General features: G+C 49.5%; 1 protein-coding gene across 1 annotated transcript in view; it reads left to right on the top strand.

The window, feature by feature from the left end:
- The window catches only part of LOC128326823 (uncharacterized), a 41,552-nt gene extending 26,914 nt beyond the window's left edge, over positions 1-14,638 (top strand). Inside the window, exons 12-20 of the mRNA XM_053254477.1 lie at positions 233-332; positions 2,093-2,211; positions 3,080-3,117; positions 6,083-6,195; positions 7,114-7,262; positions 7,517-7,611; positions 8,511-8,589; positions 11,704-11,812; positions 14,035-14,638. Coding sequence (XP_053110452.1) covers positions 233-332; positions 2,093-2,211; positions 3,080-3,117; positions 6,083-6,195; positions 7,114-7,262; positions 7,517-7,611; positions 8,511-8,589; positions 11,704-11,812; positions 14,035-14,108 — 876 coding nt within the window. The 3' untranslated portion in view covers positions 14,109-14,638. The remainder of the gene's footprint in view (positions 1-232; positions 333-2,092; positions 2,212-3,079; positions 3,118-6,082; positions 6,196-7,113; positions 7,263-7,516; positions 7,612-8,510; positions 8,590-11,703; positions 11,813-14,034) is intronic.
- The last annotated feature ends 7,267 nt before the right edge of the window (positions 14,639-21,905 follow it).

Here is a 21,905-nt window from a genome sequence, read left to right on the forward strand (position 1 = left end):
TGCGCCCCAGACAGAAGGAAGGAGGATGGGTCTGTGGAAGGCTTCATGGGGGAAAGAGAAAAGAGTGCAGTGGGGCCAGCGGAAAAGACAGGGCTGCTGTCTCCTGGTCCTACACTTTGGCCAGCCCAGCACACAACAGGAGGCCCCCTTCCTCCCTCTGCTGCTGGCTCAACGCCTCTTCCAGGCGTGCGTTGGCTAACACAGCCCTTCTTCTCTCTCTCTCTCCCTCAAGGGGTTGTGCATGGTGATTGGAGGCTGCAGGCACCAAGAGCAGCGATTCAACAGCCGGTCAGCTGGGGTCAGCTCTGCCCTTCTCTTCTTGTCTGTGGGAGGTCAGTCTGCGTGTGCGCATGCGCGTGGCAGAGCGCTCTGTCACTTTCCTTACCAACACAGGAAGAAACCCAGCAAGCTGCCTTACACTGAGTCGGACCATTGGCCCCCCAGCTCCGTATTGTCTGCAGCAGGGTTCTCAAACTTGGCTCCCCAGATGTTGCTGGGTTTCGACTCCCATAATCCCTGGCCACAGTGGCCAAAGACCATTGTGGCTGGGAATTGTCGGAGTTGAGGTCCAAGAACATCGGGGGAGCCAGGATTGAGAACCCTGGCTCTGCTCTGACTGGCAGTGGCTTCTCCCAGGTTTCAGGCAGGAGTCTCTCCCAGCCCTACCTGGAGATGCTGCCAGGGGTTTAACCTGGGGCCTTCTGCATGCAAAGCAGATGTGCTACCACTGAGCCGTGGCCCCGCCCGGTATGGCCCCTGCAGCACAGCTGCAAAAGCTCCATTGAACACCTTGTTCTGCTATAGTTTGACCGTTCTCTTCTGCCTTCATCCAACGTGTGTTTTATTATTTATTCATTTATTCATTCATTGCATTTATATACCACCTAATATAGAAATCTCTAGGCGGTGTACAGAATTATTTATTTATGTATTGTTAATTTATTTGATTTGTATACTGCCCTTCCAAAATGGCTTTTATATTAATTAAAACATAATATAAAATATAAAACATTTAAAATTCCTAAAGATAAAAAAATCATAATAGATAAAAATGCATTAAAGCAAAAATGTTGCTGCTTAACAAGCAACGTGTCTCTATTGTGTAGCATGTACCAAGTGCCTGAAGGTGGCGCTGTTGCCTTTGTGTAAAAGCAACAGCGCCACCTTCAGGCACTTGGTACGTGCTACACAATATTGACACGTTGCTTGTTGCACACTTTGGTTAAAGGAAAAGCAAGCTTGGGGGTTAGTTGTCAAGTCAGAGAAATTGAGGGGGAGCATTTGAGTGAGTATTTTCTACTGCAGTGTGCACACTGAGTTGTTGGTGGGTTGACTCAAAACTGTAACTTTCTGCCTCAAGACCCTGCATGCGCCATAACCTACAGCTCTGTTAATTCCAGTCTCAGTCTCCATTTTTCCTTGGGGGTCATGAATCTGTATGCACTGTATATGTGCATCATTGTAAGAAGATGAGGGCAGCTGGGAATGGGGCACTGGCAACAAGCAGGAACATTGGAAGATGCAGGACAGTGGACAAGAGGGAGCAGGGTGGACTTGTAGCATAGAAGGAGCCTACTCAGGTTGCAAGTAGGTGTAATGCGTTAAGACTGGTGGAGGCGCTTTAATACTGCCCATTGCTGCCTTACACTTTTTTTCTGTCCTGGGGTGGAGAGGTGGGGACTATTCTGTGGGCTCTCATTGTGTTCAGCTTGTACCAAGAAAACACTGACTATGATTGGCACCAGTTGGCTAGCACCTGTGCCATCACTAACTTGCTTACTCCAGTCTCAAGAGGGGTTTGGAAAATGGCTGGAAAATTGGCACGCCACTCCTAAAGAAGAACAGCCTGCTTGGTGCATGAAGGGTGGGGCAAGAAGTGGGGCTAGTGTACCTCCTTTACCTGGGCTGTAACTTGCTGACTCAGCGTTTGATCTGTGGGTATTTGTGTCAGTAACACAAACTGATGCAGATGCTCATGGAATCCTAGATCAGCCCTTACCCTGAGAAATGGGTAATTTTGACTGCAGCTGTGGCACAGGATTGAGCTGAATCCTGTTTAAGATGGTGGCCTGACCGCTCTTCATCCTGCCAGGTGTCTTTGCTCCAACCCTCTTCTCCAAAGTCTATGGGAGGCTGGTCTGCGGGGAATGTCAGAACCTCACCCAGGAAGCATCTGGGCACTACGTCTGCCAGGGCTGCCACTTTGACTTGGTGAGTAGATTAGGGATGTGCATGGTCCGGACCAGCACCGAAGGGGGGCCTTTCTTTTAGGGCGGGAGGGCTTGCTTACCCCTCCCGCCTCTTTGCCCCCGCCAGAGGCCGTATTGTACCTCGTAAATGGGGCGCTGGAAACCAGCCGCCCCCCCCCCCCCCACGAGCGGATTAGGGCCAAAAATTAGTAAAGTACTGCCGCCGTCCCACCCTTGCTTTAACCAACTTTGGACTACAAAGGTGGCCTTAGCAGGTAAACATTTAAAAGTGTGTATCTTTAAGCCAGGGCGGTCCTCTCATGAGGCGGGGGAGGCTGGCACCCCAGGTGGCAGGTTATCGGGGCACTAGCAGGGTGGCTTTTGCCATCAGTGTAGTTCTTGGGGCCCGGCCTGACCTTTGCCCACTTTGCAAGGAAGCCCCTCTGCCCGAGGCCCTTGCTAAGCTTTCCAGGAACACCAGGAGGCTGCTGCCCACCTTCCCTCTTCCCTGCCCCACTATGTACAGCTTGCAGGGGTTGCCTTTGAAAGCGGCCTGGCCCCCACTAGGGGCAGGGGGGCCAGGCAGCATCTTGTGCCTTGCCTCAAGCACCATGGTCCAAGTCCTTAAACTGGAGGTGGCACCATCTTGAGAGGCATTCCCCCTTTTCTCCCTCATAGGAGAGAACGCCTCTCTTAAGATAGCTACACACATGCCTCCTCTAAATACAAAGTGCGTCTTCTTTCAGAGCGATTTGGTTTGTTCACTCAGACGCAAACTTCGCTGGCTAAAAATTGCATGACTAAGGCTGATTTAATTGGGTGAAAGCCCTTTTCAGAACTCCCTAACTTCTGACTCGGCAATATTTGACTCCTCAATTCTCTCTTGGCAGATGGAAAACAACGGTACCCTCTACTACAGTCATGTTCAGTGAGTATCTCTTGGGTGTGGCCTGTCGGATGGGCTTGGGAGGCAGGTGGCTTTAGTGCTGCAGACATTATGGCCTGGCTTGAGTTAGTGATCTCCCAGATCTTCTCTACCTTTTCTTTGGTTTTAGTACACAAGTCAGCTGTTGAGGTTGATACCATCTGCGGGGACAAATGCTCCTTGTGACCTCTGGCAAAGATTACTCCATGGAGAGAGTAATGCTAATGAAACTTGAGAAAAGACCCGGTTTGTAGACTTAAAGAAGAGAGAGAGAAGGGAGCGAGGAGATTTAAAGGGACAGACAGTTAATATTACTAGTCCTGATCCGTTGGTGCATTGGGTGCACTTGCAGGTTGGAGTGCACACAGGGCCATCCTTAAAGTGCCCTGGCGGGGTGCAGGGCCCTGAGTAAATCAGCGGAGGGCCCTTCCAGTTAATTCTAATGGAGGTTAAAAGAGCGGGGCCTGGGGCGGTTGTCCTGCTTGCCATGCCCTAAGGACAGCCCTGAGTGTGCAGGCAGACTTCCTCACAGGGGCAAAGTAGAAAGACAGGAAAGAGAAGAAGCAAGTGGCGCAGCATGACCACTCGCAGACTGAAGGACCATCATGGTATAGGTCCGTGTAAGTGTAGGAGCAGGGCCCTTCCTCCTTGGCTCCGGGGTAGGTTCTGGGTGTTCTGAGTGCTCCAAACATGTGCTTGGATCTGGGATACAAATAGGCAAATTCATGCCCTGGGACAATGCATAAGTCAGGCGCCCTGACTGCAGGGGCTCAAACTCGCGTGTAACAAAGTAGTTCATGTTTGCATGAACCAATCAAGTGGATGTGATCTTTAAGAAACAAAAGATGGAATAGCTGGTCAAGAGGTGTGCATGGAGTACTGAATGGGTGGACCCAAAAGCTCATCTCTTTCAAGGGTGGGGGGGGGGTTTCTTTTCTGTTAATGATCCTACCTCTGGGTCCTTGCCAGCTCATTAACATTAAGGCTGGGGGTGTGCCATGCTTATCTGGGTAGTTGTAGGAGCAATGTTTAAGGCTAATACCATTAACAAGGGAGTTAGTTATTTCTCCTGTGAAAGTCTCTTTGACCCAGGTCTGTTTGCTAGTTTCCTCCCTTGTACAAGAAAGGCCAGGGGGGACTCTCTATAGTCATTTGTTCTGACTTTGGGCAGCGCTGCCCCAAATTTGCTTGTGCAAAGTGACCAATACTGCATAGTTTGCCAAATATGGGCATGTGCAGAGTTCACAGTCCCATGAGCTCAGGTATCGAAGACAGAGGTTGCAGGCCTGCAACTCCAAATCACAAAGAGGGGTGCTCTTTGCAGCCCTAAGACAAACTGTTTTGTCAACAGTAGAACAATGTGTTCATTGTGACGCTAAGCTAACCTTTTCCTCTTTGGAAAAATGACTGCGTTTTTACCCGAACTCTTTGTGGGTAGGGGCAAAGGAAGGGTGATAACACAGAGAAGGCTATAAATGCAATAATGCTATCACCCATTTCCCCACTTGAGGGTGGTAGACGTTGCCAAAAATTATTGTGAGCATTCATCCCCTGGGATAGTACAGTGGCCAAAATGTGTTGTCCTGGGTCATGCACTGTTTCTCCTGGTGACCAGATGTTTGGGATGATGAGACTGGTGTGAGCCAGGCTGAGAATTCTCAAAAGTTCTGTCTCTCCTGGATCTGGGTGGGCCTGCCTTCCGTATCACTCATGCTTGGTGAATGGAGAAATAGTCTGACCGGGTATAATGTCTGTGTGCTCTGGATGTCCCTTAAAGGCATCCCTTAAAGGTTCTCAAACTTGGGTCCCCGGATGGTGTTAGACTACAACCCCCATCATCCCCAGCCACAAAGGCCCTTGTGGCTGGGGATAATGGGAGTTGTAGTCCAATACAACTTCCTATTTCTCCTTATCAACTTCATTAGGAAATGAAGTTGATAAGGGCCTCCCTGCATGGAGGTGGTAATGGGCTGGATGAGGGATAACAAATTGAAGTTGAATCCAGATAAGATGGCAGTACTGACTGGAGGGGTCTGGGACCTGACAGAAGGTTTATATCTGCTTGTTCTTGGTGGGGCTACACTCCCCTTGAAAGATCAGGTATGTAGCTTGGGAGTGCTCCTGGATCCAAAACTCTGGTTTCTCAGATTGCAGTAGTGACCACGAGCACTTTTTATCTGTTTAAGCCAATATGTTAACTATGCCCATTTCTGGAGGTAAATGACCTTAAAACAGTGGTGCATATACTGGTAACCTCTAGGCTTGACTACTGTAATGCACTCTACATGGGGCTGCCTTTGTACCGAATCCAGAAACTACAATTGGTACAGAATGCGGCAGCCAGACTGGTCTCTGGGATAACCTGAAGGGACCATATAACACTGATTTTGAAAGAATTTCACTGGCTGCTGATACGTTTCCGAGCAAAATACAAAGTGCTGGTTATCGCCTATAAAGCCCTCAACGGCTTGGGTCCAGGAGAGCGCCTTCTTTGTCATGAACCCTGTGTCCTATTAAGATCATCTGGAGAGGTCTGGTTAGAGTTGCTGCCGGCTCATCTATGGCAACTTGGGGCCGAGCCTTCTCTGTGGCTTCCCTGGGGCTTTGGAATATGTTCTCTGTTGAAATAAGAGCATCTCCTTCTCAGTTGGCTTTTGGGAAGGCCCTCAAGATGCACCTGTTTTCTTAAGCTTTTAACTGAAAAATGTAAACTGTTTAATGTGTTTTTATCTTGTGAGATTGTTTTTATTTTGCCAATTTTAACTGTGTTTGTACTGTTTTTACATTTGTTGTGGTTTTACTTTGTACACTTCTTAGAGATGCATGTACTAGTTGGCACAGAAATAAATGAAAACACCATCTGGGGACCCAAGTTTGAGAACCCCTGCCTTCTGAGGATTGGTTGTGGGACCAAGGGAGCTTTCTTGGACAGTGGTGTTCCTGAGCTGCCCCACTTTGTATATTGCAGGCCCCTAGTGTACACAGTGTCACTCCTGCTTCCAATAGGCTATTTCATTGGCCTCTTATTCACCCTGAAGACTCACTCGCACATCTACGATATTCACATCAGCGACTGCCACAGTAAGTCCTTTTCTGAGTAGGCTCTTAGAGTAGTAGGGTGTGTGCATGCCCTGGGGTCACATTGACCCCAGAACCTGTTGATTTTGGTTGGGCGGGGTGTGGAATGTCGTTAACAAGTATTTGGGATTTTGAAGATCATATGGATGAAGACCATATGGACCTCCTCCATAGATATTTAAGGCAGCACCAACTTGGAGGCTTTTATTCAGGTGGAAATGGTGGGGTGAGGCCAGATTGCAGTAAACGCTTAAGCCCTGTTCAGACATTACATTATACATCCCTGTATGTGTCTACACATATGGCTGTGTGGATGGTTGGCTGTAAAAGCTAACCTGGGCACACCAGTGTGTCGAACATAATGTGTGAATGGCTGTGCATTGCATATGGATCTGTGTATGTGGGAATTGTAGTTCTGGGGAGGGTGATGAATTCTGACCTTGCGGAACTACACTTCCCTGGAGAGAGCCGACGACTGGTAGTGATTTAATCGTAAGGTGTAATGGTTAGTGGCTTGGACCAGGGAGAGCTGGGCCAATTCCATATTTGACATGCACTGCAGCTTGCTAGGTGGCCTTGGCCACTGGCATGCACTCATGGCATAGCCTACCTGTGAGAATGAAATGCAGTAGCCATTTCATTGGTACGTTGCACTCCATTCCTTGGAGGAAGGGCCATGTCTGTCCAGAAAAAAATCTGAAGCCTTGCTTGTGTACATCAACTTTTGTTCGTCGTGGCCAGCTTAAAACATGCATGTTCAGGGTCCTGGTTCTTTGTAATCATCTTAAAGGGAAGGTTGGGCAAGATCCCAGAAGTGAGCATGACCTTGCTGGGTTTGGGGATAGGGGTGCAAGTGGGAGGGTGGACCAGGTGGTGGCCAGAAGCCAGCTTTTGCAAATGCCTGCCTCCTGCTCTCTGTAGCGCCTGGCCACCATCACAGTGCTGTGGTCCACTGGTCCCGCTGGAGGGCCCTGCTCATCCTGCTGGTAGCCACCCTCTGCATGTCTGCCTGTGCTGACCTGGCCACTGAACACATCAGCCCCATCCTGAGGGGCTCCACGGTGTCTCAGGTAAGGAAGGGCTGGGGCCAGGGCTGGTACGGACGTCTCCTGCAGCAAGGAGGAGGACGCAGTTCTCGGCGTGAAACTATTTTGACTTGGGAAGGCACTATCTTGACTTTGACCCCAGCACTGCTCCGTAGCCCACTCTCCCACTGTGCAAGAGAAAGCCGCCTTCCTGCTGGAATAGGGAGGGAGCTTTGAGCAGTGGTTGTCTGAACGCGGTCTCCTCCTCCTCCTCCTCCTCCTCTTTCCCCCTCCGTCAGTACTTCATCGGCGTGACCGTGCTGGCCATGGCGCCAGAGCTCCCCGAGATAGTCAACGGGATCCAGTTTGCCCTGCAGAACAACCTCAGCTTGAGGTGAGTCCCAGGTTTGGCTTCTGGGTTCTTCTCTGAGGTGCTCTTAAAAAGCTTTAAACTCCATTATTCAGCCCACCTTATCTCTGAGAGCTGGGGTGGATATCATAGGAAGCTGCCATATACTGAGTCAGATCATTGGTCCATCTAGCTCAGTATTGTCTTCTCCAAGGTTGCAGGCAGGAATCTTGTGTCTCAGCCCTCTCTTGGAGATGCTGCCAGGGAGGGAACTTGAAACCTTCTGCTCTTCCCAGAGCAGCTCCATCCCCCAAGGGGAATATCTTACAGTGCTCACACTTCTAGTCTCCCTTTCATATGCAACCAGGGCAGACCCTGCTTAGCGAAGGGTTGTCAGGCTTGCTCCCACCAGACCAGCTCTCCTCTCTGGACATATTGAGTGTCTAGTTTAAAAGATCAAGGCCCCTGTGGTGGTTGGGGGTGATGGGAGCTGTAGTCCAGCATCATCGGGGGAGGGGCCCACGGTGGCAGGGGATGATGGGATCTGTGGTCCAGCAACATCGGCGGTGCCACAGTAGCAGACAATGATGGGAGCTGTAGTCCAATGACATCTGGGGACCCAAGATTGGTAACTCCTGCCATAGAGGACTGTACCTGGCTGTTCACTCCAGCCTGCTGTGCACTCCCTTGCCTTGGACAGAGGCATATGCTGTTCTGGGCTGCAAAGCGGGCCCCATCCCAAAGCTCAGGACCTCCCCAGGGGGAATGCGATGTGGGGTGTAGGGTGTCCAGGCCTATTTAACTGCTGCAGAGTAGGTGGCTGCTTTTGTGTGACTGTAAGGAGAGCAAATGGCTTTGGGTGACAGCCTGAACTGCAGCCGGTGGCGTGACACGATCAACTCACCCCTGACCTGTCCTCGCCTCCCTCTCCCTTCCTGTTCTAGCATCGAGATCGGGAGCTGCATTGCCGTCCAGGTCTGCATGTTACAGATCCCCATCGTGGTGCTGTTCACAGTGTTCTATGTGAGTAATGGGATTGGGACCGCAGAAGGACCTCCTGCCCCTTCTTGTAATGGGGACATCTTCTCTTTCTCCCCTACTCTGGGGAAAGTGTCCAGTCCTCATCCTCTCTCCATACTGCCTCCTTCCCCTGAGCAGAGTCGTTCATGGCCGTTTCGGTATGTTGGCTTGTTCCTTCTGGAATTTTCTGTGGTAACCCTATGAAGTTGCTGGAAGGCTCTGAGGCGTGGAAATGGGCCAGCTTCCATAATCAGCAGAGGGCCCCTCAACCCTATTTGCAGAAGCCGGCTGGCTGCACTGTTCCCTCTAAGGCGTGCACCCGTGCGCACACTCACAAGTTTTCTGATGTCCTCTCAGTTAATTTTAGATCCTGCTCGGGTTGAATCAGGAAGGCCCCGTTCTGAATGCAGGAGCGCACGCACTGCCTTGATATTGCCACCCCGAACATAACTCATTCTGCACACAGATGAAAAAAATGAGAGAGAACACTGATGCCCAGCAATCTCTCTTGCAGTATTAGATTGAATCACTTTCAATCTGTTTTAAAGGTATTCCTTTCTCTGCTCGACTTTGCCCTTGCGGGTCTGGTCAAGTGGAGACAAGTGCGCAGGCCATTTTATACTGTCATTTCTATAGGGACGTCCGCTTAAGATTAGTGTCCCCTTTGCTGCAACGTTTTCCTGGGCATTCGGATGACTTCTATTTGAAGTATTTACTGTCCAGTCTTGATGACAACCTAATTAGCACAATGGCAAGGTACTGTTATATCATTTGCAACATCCGCTTGGGTTTTCAATAATGTTCTGCTTTCTTCTTTCCGTGATTCCTATTTTATGATTGTAATGGAGGGTGCTCTACTCTCTTTGGCTTTCAGTAAGTTCACACAACTGTCCTAATTTTAACCTGTCAGTATTGCATTGATTGTTTGTTTTATTATGCTGAGTTTTGTGTAAGTATGTTTTACTAAATATTGGTCTATGACCGCAATAAAGGATGACTGACTGACTTTCAATCTGTGACTCCTCAGGAGGTGGACAAGCTGCTTGGGGTGGTGTGGCCTACCACCTGTTCTCTGGATCCTTGCCCGACCTGGCCGCTTCTTTCCAGCGGGGAGATTGTTGGAGGTGGTCTAGTTACTATCATAAATGCATTGCTGAGGGAGGGTAGGGTGCCTCCTGTCTGAAGGAGGCAATGGTTAGACCACCCCTTAATAAGCCTTCCCTGGAACCCCTAGCGATGGATAGTCACAGGCCAATCTCCAATCTCCCTTGGTTGGGCAAGGTGATCAAGAGGGTGGTGGCCGACCAGCTCCAGGCAGTCTTGGAGGAAACGGATTATCTAGACCCATTTCAAACTGGCTTTAGAGCTGGCTATGGGGTTGAGACAGCTTCAGTCGGCCTGATGGATGACCTTGACCGGGTAATCAACAGAAGGATTGTGACTCTGTTGGTTCTTTTGGATCTCTCTGCGACATTCAGTACCATCAACCATGGTATCCTTCTGGATCGCCTGGGGGAGTTGGGGATAGGGGGCACTGCTTTGCAGTGGTTCCGCTCCTATTTCTCGGGTAGATTCCAGATGGTGAAGCTTGGTGACAATTGCTCCTCAAAACAGGAGCTGTTATATGGAGTCCCTCAGGACTCCATTCTGTAACCAATGCTTTTTAATATCTACATGAAACCTCTGGGTGAAGTCATCAGGAAATTTGGTGCAGGATGTTATCAGTATACTGATGACACCCAAATCTATTTCTTCTTGTCATCTTCATCATCAGGAAATGTCATTCACTCCCTAAATGCCTGCCTACGGGCAGTAATGGGCTGGATGAGACATAACAAATTAAAATTGAATACAAGCAAGATGGAGGTGCTCATTGTAGGGGTTCAAAATTTGAGGGGTGAGTTAGATCTTCCTGTGCTGGACGGGGTTACATTCCCCTGAAAGGAACAGGTATGCAGCTTGTGGGGCACTCCTGGACCCAGGCCTCACCCTAGTATCTCAGGTGGAGGCTATGGCCAGGAGTGCTTTCTGCAAGCTTCGGCTGATTCGACAGCTGCGTCCATTCCTTGAAGAGGATGACCTCAAAACAGTGGTGCATCAGCTGGTAACCTCCAGACTTGACTACTGCAATGCGCTCTTCGTGGGGCTGCCTTTGTACATAGTTCAGAAACTTCAGTTAGTTCAGAATGCGGCAGCCAGACTGGTCTCTGGGTTGACCATATTATGCCTGTTTTAAAACAGTTGCACTGGCTGCCAATACGTTTCTGGGCAAAATACAAAGTGCTGGTTATTACATTTAAAGTCCTGAATGGCTTAGGTCCAGGTTACCTTAGAGAGTGCCCTCTTCTGCATGATCCCCACTGCACATTAAAGTCATCTGAGGAAGTCCATCTCTAGTTACCATCAACACGTCTGGTAGCGACTCAGAGGCGGACCTTCTCTGCAGCTGCTCCTGGGCTGTGGAATGCACTCCCGGCAGAAATCCATAATCTGAGTTCACAATTGGCCTTCAGGAGAGCCCTTAAAACCCACCTGTTTGGCCTGGCCTTCCAGGGTTTTTAAACTGTTTTAAATGTTTTAATTGTGTTTAAATTGTTTTGTAATGATTGTTTTTAAAGGACTGATTCGTGGGTTTTATTTTTGCAGAGCCATTTGGATGGGGCGGTATATAAATGTAATAAATAAATGTATAAGTAACACAACGTTTGAATGGGGCCACCATTTGCAAGCTTCTGCAGGGCTTGTTCAAAAACAAAGATTTATTAAGGAACTAAAACATCATATATGTGGGGGGGTGGGGAGAGAGAGATTGTGAGCCTTTTGGGGACAGGGAATCCATCTTACTTATTTATTATTTCTCTGTTTAAACTGCCCTGAGCCATTTTTGGAAGGGCAGTATAGAAATTAAATAAATAAATACAAATAAATAAAATACCCAAACAGGCACAGCCTTTCCCAGAAACTGAACAGTTCTAACGGATTTGAACTGACCAGGACAGACTGATTGATGTCTCCTCATGCCTCCAGTGGCCAGAAGTGGTTGCTGCCATGCTCGGAATTCGAACCTAGTCAAAGCGGCCACCTGTATATTAATTGACTCTTGGTTCTTCTCTGCAGCCTACAGACTTCATCTTGGTCTTCAGTGACCTCCATGTCTATGCCAGCATGTTCAGCGTGGTCCTCATGAACTATATCTTTATGGACGGCAAGTGTGACTACTTCCAAGGTAAGGCCTCTTTGCCTTCTAGAGCCGGCTCGGAGGGTGGCTGGACAACAGACCCAGCAGCGGACTCTCTCTCCCCTGCGGCAGCTAATGGGGGCACGTTGTGTCTGTGGTCATGCTGCCCTGAGGTTTTGAATCTGGTGCAGGAAAGAACATCGTTGGAATCTTGGCTTGCTCTTCAGAAAATGGAGCTAGGTTGGAAATGACAAAGCAAGATTCTAGACCTTTAGTGTTTTGGTCAGGGAGTGGGGAGGGGAGGGAAATGTAGATGTCAGGTGGTGATTTGAAAGCTGAGTAGGACCGGAGGATAATAGGCTACCTATAAAAGCAGCTCTGCTGGATCAGGCCCAAGGAGGCCCATCTAGTCCAGCATCCTGTTTCACACCGTGGCCCACCAGATATGCCGCTAGAAGCCTGCAGGCAGGAGTTGAGGGCATGCCCTCTCTCCTGCTGTCACTCTGATGCAACTGGTATTCAGAGGCATCCTGCCCCTGAGGTTGGAGGTGGCCTGTAGCCCTCCGACTAGTAGCCGTTGATAGACCTCTCCTCCATGAAGGGATCCAAACCCCTCTTAAAGCCATCCAGGTTTTTGGCTGTCACTGCATCTTGTGGCAGAGAATTCCACAAGTCGATTATGTGTTGGGTGAAAAAATACCTCCGTTTGCTGGTCCTAAATTTCCTGGTAATCAATTTCATGGGATGACCCCTGGAACATAGGAAACTGCCAAATACTGAGTTAGACCATCGGTCTATCTAGCTCAGTATTGTCTTCACAGACTGGCAGCAGCTTTTCCAAGGTTGCAGGCAGGAATCTCTCTCAGCCCTGTCTTGGAGACACTGCCAGGGAGGGAACTTGGAACCTCAATGCTCTTCCCAGAGCAGCTCCATCCCCTAAGGGGAATATCCTGCAGTGCTGACACTTCTTGTCTCCCTTTCATATGCAACCAGGGTGGACCCTGCTTAGCTAAGGGGACAAGTCATGTTTTGCTACCCCAAGACCAGCTCTCCTCTCCCTGGTTCTAGTGTTATGTGAGAGGGAGAAGAATTTCTCTCTCTCCACTTTCTCCACACCGTGCATGGTTTTATAGACCTCTATCATGTCTCTCCTCAGTCATCTTTTTTCTAAACTAAATAGCCCCAGGTGCTGTAGCCTTGCCTCAAAAGAAAGGTTGCCCTCTTCTGCACCTTTTCCAGTTCTACAATGTCCTGCCTCATAAGACTACAGTGAGGGTCATGCCTGTGTTTGACCCTTACTGTGACGCAGCAGCAGTACAAATTGCACGGTTTGCTTATTATGTACATAGGCGCTTCAGCCAAACTTCTTCAGATGATGTGTGTCTGTGCATGCGCACCTGTGTGTGCGTGCATGCCTGTGCCTTGACTCGGAACGACGATTATTGCAGAGTAGACCCAACCTGATCTACTCTTTGTTAGGCCTGCCTGAGGAGTTGCCTGGGAATGGCGAGGGAGCAGGAATGCAGGGGATATGGGAAGGAGAAGGGATTTGTTAGGAGTGGGGCTGGCCAATTGGAGGTCCTCCCCTGGAGGTTGGACTACAGTTCCCATCATCCCTAGCTGCAGTATATTGGGGAATGAGGGCAGTGGCTGGACTGCAACATGGCGGGAATAGACTGTGGAATGCACTCCCTGCAGAAATCTGTAATCTGAATTCTTTATTGGCATTTAGGAGAGCCCTAAAGCCCTACCTGTTCGGCCTGGCCTTCCAGTGTTTTTAAAAGGTTTTAAAGGGTTTTAGCTGCTTTATTGTATTTTAAAATTTTTGTTTTCGATCTTTGATTCATTTTAACTCTGTTGTGGTATTGGTGAACCCCCCTGAGCTATTTTGTAAGGGTGGTTAAAAAATTGAACAATTAATTAATTAATTAATTGATTAATTAATATGCTTCCCTGTCCCCGCAGGGCTCACAATCTAAAAAGGCATAAGGTAGACACAAGCAACCACCACTGGAGGGGTGCTGTGCTGGGGCAGGATGGGGACCATTTCTCTCCCCCTGCTAAATAAAAGATAAGCCCCATTTGAAAAGGCGCCTCTTTGCTCAGCCAGCAAGCAAGCCCCACAGACCGTCCCTCTCTCAAGCCAGGGCTTCCCAAGGAGGCCGCTGGGACCGGGGATGACGGAAGCTGCAATCCAACATCTGGGGACCCCAAGTTCTTTTCCAGGCGGCTGCCATACTGATGTTCCCGTCTTCTCTCTCTTGTCCCAGGCACTGTGCTGGTGATGGTTTATTTCATCCTCCTTGCCGTCTACTACTTTGCTCCATCTCCTGCTGGCTGCTAAGCATCGGCTGAGTCTTCCTGATGCTCTGGAAGCCGGCTGCTCCCCACAATTAGCAGCTCCTTCCCAGAAGGGTCTTCTCTCAGGGAAGAAGTTGGAGCCCGGCTCTCCACCGAGCAAACCAGGAGACCACACACTCTGTGGAGCAAAAGGACCCACCGAGACTCTCTTCCACCCCCACCTTTTTAAACCTTTGTCTTCCAAACACTTCAGTGTATTAAATGAAGCAGGAGTCAGAAAGCTTGTTGCAGCCAGCTCCTGTGGACCCGAGAAGGTATCGTACCGTCAGGAAATGACGACTTCCTGTGGCTCAGAGACATTCCCAGGGGCCCGAGCTTCCTGGGGTTGATTTTAAGACTGGGGCTCTGACTTGTGTTCACAACAGCTACCTCCTGTTCCTGTGTCACTGCTGACAGGAGCATCTCAAAGTAAAATGGTGACTGTTCTTCAAGCTCAGAGCATAATAAAGGATCGCTAATCAGTGTCCCCCCCCCCCACAGTTTGCTATTAAAAACCTGTTTGTACAAATCCCAGCACTGGAGTGTGTTTGTGGTAAGAGAAGGCTGGCTGCTGGGCAAATTCCTGTTTGTGTGGCTTGTAAATCTTGCAATGGCCTGCTGATGCCAGCTCCTCCTGAGAGGAGGTCTCTTGGCTTCTCACTGCTGCATGTTGGAAGTGAGTCAACAACCTGTAGCACTGTTAGGAGTGTGTTCAGAAGCAGGCGCTTGATCTTCGGGATCAAGAGGCAGGGCTGGCATTGTGGGTGGCAGCTCTGGAGAGCCTGTTGGATGAAGGGCCAGCAAGGCGGAGCTGTGGCTTACACCAGGAGAGTAGTTGCAGGCTAAGCCGCTCCTGGAGTGTCTTCTGCCCAGCCTTGCAATACTGCTGTGTTATAATGAAGGGATTTGTGACTTGACAGGAGGCTGAATCCCTTGCTAGTCCTTACAGAAGGGAAATCCAAGCTCTACTTCCAGTTTGATATATGATATAGACGGAGCTATACTGGCATCGTGGAGAGAGGTGCCTGCATGCATTGGCAGTAAGGCAGGGGATCTCTAAACCTGGGTCTCCAGATGATGTTGGACTACACCTTCCATCATTCCTGGACCCAGCATCTGGGGACCCAAATTTGGAGAACCCCTGACACAAGGCAAACAGCTCTGTGTTCCAGCGGTGAAAATGTCCACACACAAAGCAATCGCCTTTACCTACTGGGGGAGCCTTGGAATTCCTTGCCATCACTGCAAAAGTAAGGCTTCCATGGGTAGGGGTGGTGGCTGAGGTACATCAGCCCAGTAGCCCTGTAAGCAGCTTACCCCCAGATTGTGCAATTAATGTTACACAAGACTAAGCCTGTTATTTCCAATAGGCTTGTTCTTTTGTAATGTTCTCAAATTGTGCACTTGTGCAACTTGCCACTAGGAGCAGCTTCAGGGCAATGGTGGAGTTTTCCTTGGTGGATGGGCTGGGAAACGGAGCATTGGTTTCATTTACTGTGAAGGCTCCTTCTTGATGCTGGAGCCAAGGACATCTCTCATTGGTTTATCATGTCCACATGCTCCCAGGCAGGACTAATCAAAATTAGTTACTAGGCTTAAGAGCCCCGGACGGATAACCCCACCCAGTTCTTTTAGGCCAAATGTGCAAATAGCACAGAAGTAAGTAGTATACAACCAGCGTTAAAACACACACACATATATATAACAAAGAAGATAGAGGAACCCCAGAAACCTCTGGAACTGTTAGCTGTGCTCTTGTAATATGCTCAAGTTTCCCGTGGAGTAGGCCAGGACACCACCTGGGAGGGCCGAGATGTCCTCAGCTCCAGCATCAAGAAGGAGCCTTCACGGTAAGTGAAACCAATGCTCTGTTCTCTGATGCCTGAAGCCGAGGACATCTCTCATTGGGACATACCAAAGCCCTGGCCAAAACTCTCTGGGAGGGAGTGTCCGTGCCTACTCTGGGAAAAGAACCTGTTGAAGCACTCTGCGTCCAAATGCAGCTTGAGAAGACTCATATAGATCAATTTTATAGTGCTTCGTAAATGTTGACACAGCCTTCCAAGTCACGGCCCTGCATATTTCATGCACTGGCGCGTTGGTTGAGAAGGCCGCAGATGTGGACGCTGCACTAGTAGATTGAGCCAGAATGTGTTCTGGTGCTGGAAGGTGTAGAGACTCATAGGCTAGTGAAATACAAGCCCATATCCATCTAGCAATAATCTGCGAAGACACTTGGCTTCCCATGGAAGCTAGTAAAAAACTAACAAATAGACCCTCCGTCTTCCTGAAGCTCTCTGTGCGTCTCAGGTATCTCTTCAAACATCTGCGTACGTCTAGTTTATGCCATTTATGTTCTGTTGGGTGAGTTGGCCTAGGACAGAAGTATGACATCTTGTGAGTGGTGGGATGCTGAGGACACCTTTGGCCTGATGAACGGGCTAGGAATGAGACACACGGAGTCAGCAGAGAAAACGCATAAATTTTTATGAGCCGACAGAGCACGCAATTCAGAGATTCTTCTTGCAGATGTAACAGCTATTAAGAATGCCGTCTTGTACGATAAAAGCCTTAAGGGAATGGTTCCTATCGGCTTGAACGGATGATTCTGAAGTGCCTTAAGAACAGTGTGGAGACTCCAAGATGGAAAACGGTGAACCACCATAGGTGACAGCAGGGTGGCCCCCCCTCAGGAATCTTTTTAAATGAGGGTGATTAACAACCTTGGATTTGGATAGACCTGCTATCACACCTGCTAGGGAAGCAGCTTGTCTTTTTAAGGTATTAGCCTTGAGTCCTTTGTCTAAACCATTTTGTAAAAATGCCGGGAGATCTTTAATGGACGCTGTCCCCTGAGGTATGGAATGTCTTGCTGACCATCGAAGAAATGCTCTCCATGTATACTGATATATACGCTTGGTGGACTCCCTTGTGGAAGATAACATGGTGGTTAGAACACTTCTGGAATAGCCGAACTTACTTAAAATTCCCCGCTCAGTCTCCAGGCGGCTAGTTGAAACCAGCCTGGATCGTGATGTTCTATGGGACCTTGAAGTAGAAGGTCTGTTGACACCGGGAGGAAGCACGGTTCCTGTATGGCCAAGTGATGTAACTCCACAAACCATGGTCTCCTGGGCCAGTAAGGAGCTACTAGGATGACCTGAGCCTTGAGCAAGCGCACTCTGCAAAGAAAGCGGGCCAAGAGCGGAGTTGGTGGGAAGGCATACAGCAGTGCCCAAGGCCATCTCGCTGCTAGGGCATCTGCCCCCTCTGCTTGTGGGCAGGGGAAGCGGGTGAAGAACCTGGTGAGCTGTGTGTTCAGTGCTGAGGCAAACAGGTCGACTCTCGGGGTGCCGAAGCGTCGCGTGATCATCCAAAAGACTCTCCTGTTGAGTGCCCACTCCCCGGGTAGGAGCTGCTCTTGACTCATCCAGGCTATTGAGTTGAGATCCCCTTGTACATGGTGGGCTGTGAGTGAGGCCAGGTGAACCTCCATCCAATCCAGTATCAGTGATGCTTCCGCCTGAAGAGATCGAGACCTGGTCCCCCCTGTCTGTTTATGTGGGCCTTCGCCGTCATGTTGTCTGTTCCTATCAACACGTGGGAACCGGTGATCAGGTCCTGGAATGCCAACAAGGCAAGACGAATGGCCCTCAGCTCCAACCAATTGATGCTGTGTTCACTCTCGGCTTGTGACCACCGGCCTTGGGCTGTTCTGTGGTGACAATGTGCCCCCCAGCCGGTCTTGCTGGCATCGGTCGTGATCAGAATCCAGGCCGAGTCGAGGAACTCCTTGCCTCTTTGAGTGTTGGAATCCAGGAGCCACCACCGCAGGGACGTTAGTATGTCCTGGGGAACGAGGATGGTTATGTTGACTTTCTTCAAAATGGGTTCCCTGAATGTTAGAAGGAACAATTGTAGCGGTCGCAGGTGAAATCTGGCCCACGGTACTGCGTCCAACGTGGCCACCATTAGGCTGAGCAGACATGCCAAAGACAGGAGCTTGGCTTGACAGGAATTCAGCACCTCCCATATCTCTTCCCTGAGGGTCTTGATCCAGTCTTCTGGTTGGAAGAGACAGTCCCTTCGTGTGTCTTTTAGGACGCCCAGATGTTGCATCCTGGTGGAAGGTTGCAGGTGACTTTTTTCTACGTTTACTAGGAATCCGTGTTGTTCTAATGTGCGAAGAGTTAGATGAAGGTCTCTTGTGGCAGACAGTTCCGAGGGAAACCTTAAAAGCAGGTCGTCGAGGTAACAAAAAACACGAACTCCCTGTAGTCTTAGATGTGTGATCACAGGTGCCAGCAGCTTGGTGAAAATTCTTGGGGCTGAGGAGAGACCAAACGGCGGTGCTTTGTATTGATAATGTACTCCACTGGATTTGAAGCGCAGGAGATGACGACTTTCTGGATCTATGGGAATGTGTAAGTAAGCTTCCTTTAGATCTATGGGAGCTAAGAGGTCCAGATGTTGTAACGCTTCTGTTATGGTGCGAAGGGATTCCATGTGAAATCTGTGTTTGGGAACCCACTGATTCAAAAACTTCAGATCCAGAACAGCTCTGAGGGATTTGTCTTTTTTGGGAACCGTGAAGATTATGGAATAGATTCCCTGTCCCTGTTGATGGATAGGCACCAATTCTATAGCCCCTATATCTTTTAAGTGGTGAATAGCGCCCAGAAGGCCAACATGCTTGATAGGCCAACGTGACCTTGGGGTTGGTAGAAATCTGCTGGGTGGTAAGGATGTGAGTTCTGTCTTGTTGCCCCACTGCACTGTCGACAGAACCCACAAGTCCGTAGTTGTTTCCTGCCATTTTTGAAAGGCGGCTGACAGGCGGCCCCCCAGAGACCCTGCTGGGGAGTCATTGCTGTTTATGAGACTTGGGTTGATTGGCAAAGGCCTGTCTGCCCTGGTTGAAGGGCCTAGCGCCTCGCTGTCTGCCCCATTGGGGTCGCTGGAATCTCGAATCCCCGTCTCTCCCTCGAAAGGGGGGTCGGAGGATCGAAAGGGCTGGGACTGGGACTGAAAAGTCCTTCTTGGAGGAGGACGTTCCTGTTTACGTGTGGTGGATGGAGGAGGCATGGTCTTACGTTTGTCCTTAGACTCTACTAACACCTCTTTAAGGGCCTCCTCCCCAAAGAGTTTAACTTCATCAAAGGGAACAGAGGCCAAATTGGCCCTAGAATTCGCATCCACAGGCCAATGTTTTAGCCACAAGTTACGGCGTCCCACAACAGTGGCTGTGGAAGCCCTGGATGAAAATCTTATAGCATCTAGGGTTGCATCAGAGACAAAGGCTTGCACCTTTTGAATCTTTATGAGTTGGTGCCTTAAATTAAACACATCTGTAGGGGGATCCTGAATAAGGTCATCTAACCAGACTATAGATGCCCGCGACAACATTGAGGCTGCAGCTGAGGCCCTAATGGCCAGAGAAGAGACCTCATTAGCTCTTTTGAAAGAAGCTTCCAGTTTTTTATCATTTTGATCTTTCAGGGCTGATTCCCCATCCTTCGGTAGTAAAGCCCCACTTAGAAGGGCAACCACCGGGGCATCTGTTAAGGGTACTTTAAACATGTCCATAGCCTCTTGTTGGAATGAGTAGTACTTATTGGCCACTGCCAATGATCTACGACTAGAGGAGGGGAGTAGCCACTCCTCCCTAACCGTATCAGCCAGGAGTTCTGGGAGAAGTAACAGCAACTCCTTACTCTTCAGTTTAGGAAACACCAGAGAGCCCTTAGTAGGTGGAACCGCCTCAGTGGCCACAGGTGTTTGAAGATCTAATGCATTCATGGCCCTAGACATGAGGGGATTCAAATCCACTTGAGAAAATAATCTTTGAGATATTGTGGATGCAGGATTGTCCTGGTCATCCAACCATTCTCCCTCTTCTAAAGGTAATTCCGGCCGCGGGTTAGGAATAGAGATCGGTGATGGAACCACAGGATTAGGAATTGGAGCCACAGGATTTGGTATAACAACAGGTACCCTCGGATCTGGAATATCTAATGGTACCGCATCCGCTCTTGAAGGAGTCGAGGATATCGGCCTGACAGGGTGAATGGGCTCACTTGGGGGAGCTGGAGGTAGGAGGTTACTGGGTGTAATATCCGGTGACCCCCCGCCAGACCCCTCCGAAGAGTGACCCCCCGCCTGAAACCACCATGTGATGAGGTGGAATCAGGTTGTGCCTCTCAGCGTTGGTGTGCCTTCTCTTCCATGTTGCTTTTCTAGGGGCCTGAGAAGTGGACTCCTCAGAAGAGGACGTATAAACACATTCCCTGGACCTTTTCTTCGACTTCTTCCCTTTTTTAACCACCTCCCTAAGAGACACAGAAAACATCTCTTTAATCCAGTCCTGCCATGTAGTCGGCATATCCAAAGGGAGACTAATGGCCTGAGGAGGTACATTCTGAATAGGTTGAGGGACAATTTACTGGGGGGGTCATTTACTGGAGGTCCCTGGCTAGCCACGACAAGGAGGGATCTCACCGGTCTTTCTGCTGTGGAGCCAGCTCCCTGACGGTCCGCGGAAGAAACGCGGCTTGGAAGAGCGGCGGCTCCCAGGATTCCCGCCGAAATTGTCGAGCCGCCATTTGCAGGAGCCGTTGCAGAGCCGCTAGAGGGCGCGGCAGCAAAAGCGGTATGGCTCAGCTCTCTGAGCTCTGGAATGGGCGGGAACGAGACTGAGGTCTGGCCAGCACCATCCAGGCTTGCATCTCCCCTTGCTCGCCGCAGTTTGCATTGTGCGGGTGAGCAGGGATGGGCCGGATCCGGCGCCCATGCCCATAGCACTTGAGGGACCCGATCTGGCGTCCCTCAGTAAATCCTCCTCTTCCCATGCAGCCATTAATGGCGCCGCCGCTAATGGCGGCGATACGGGGGCAAGCCTGGCGCTCGAGAGGCCCTCAGTTTGTCCTCCCCTGGGCACTAATGCGCCTCATAGCCTGGTGACACTCCATTGTGCAGGGAAACAGAGAAACGACAGTTGAGGAAGATAGCAAAAAGAGTGGGAAAGAAAGTGGTTTGTTGTTGTTTTTAGTTGTTTTAAAACTAAGTAAAAACTAAGTAAGAAATAGAGTAAAAGTCCAAGTACAATGAGAAATACCACAAAGAAGTAAGAAAGAGACAAACAAGATTTGCAAGAGCAATACGAACGATCTCGACTGCAGGACTAAAAGAACTGGGCGGGGTTATCCGTCCGGGGCTCTTAAGCCTAGTAACTAATTTTAATTAGTCCTGCCTGGGAGCACGTGGACATGATGACACCTGGGCTCAGCTCAGCACTATTAGTCAACCGTGCCAATATCTGACAACAGCCCTACACACCCTGGTCAAGACTGAGATGGTAGATTTACTGGGAAATACCACCCCTTTTCTCCTGCTGTCTCTCATGCCCTTTTGCACTGCATTATAACAGCACTTGGGTGCTTATTGAAATATGTAAGTGAAAGACTAGCTCGACAGTAGGCTGCTATTTCCTAGCCCCCTGCCTTGAGCAGTTTCATGGGTCCTGGGCCAGTTGCTGCTGTCGGAGCACATGGGCCACTGTGACCACAGTGCAGTTGGACCTTTCTGTGTGGTCAGAGGAACTGGGCCAAGTGCAGGGGGGAGCACCTGTCCTCCCCAGGTGGGTTGCTTTGGGGAGCCAGCTTCCTGCTACACAAGCGTCATGTGCATAAAGAGTTGAAAAGCAAACAAATGTTTTTAGTAATAAATAGTTACTGCGTTTATTTCTAACATTTTTTTAAAAAAGAAAAAGAAATGACAAGCTGTGGAAAAAAGAGTTTAAGAA

Source organism: Hemicordylus capensis, chromosome 5 (genome assembly GCF_027244095.1).
Source record: "Hemicordylus capensis ecotype Gifberg chromosome 5, rHemCap1.1.pri, whole genome shotgun sequence".
Lineage (NCBI taxonomy): Eukaryota > Metazoa > Chordata > Lepidosauria > Squamata > Cordylidae > Hemicordylus > Hemicordylus capensis.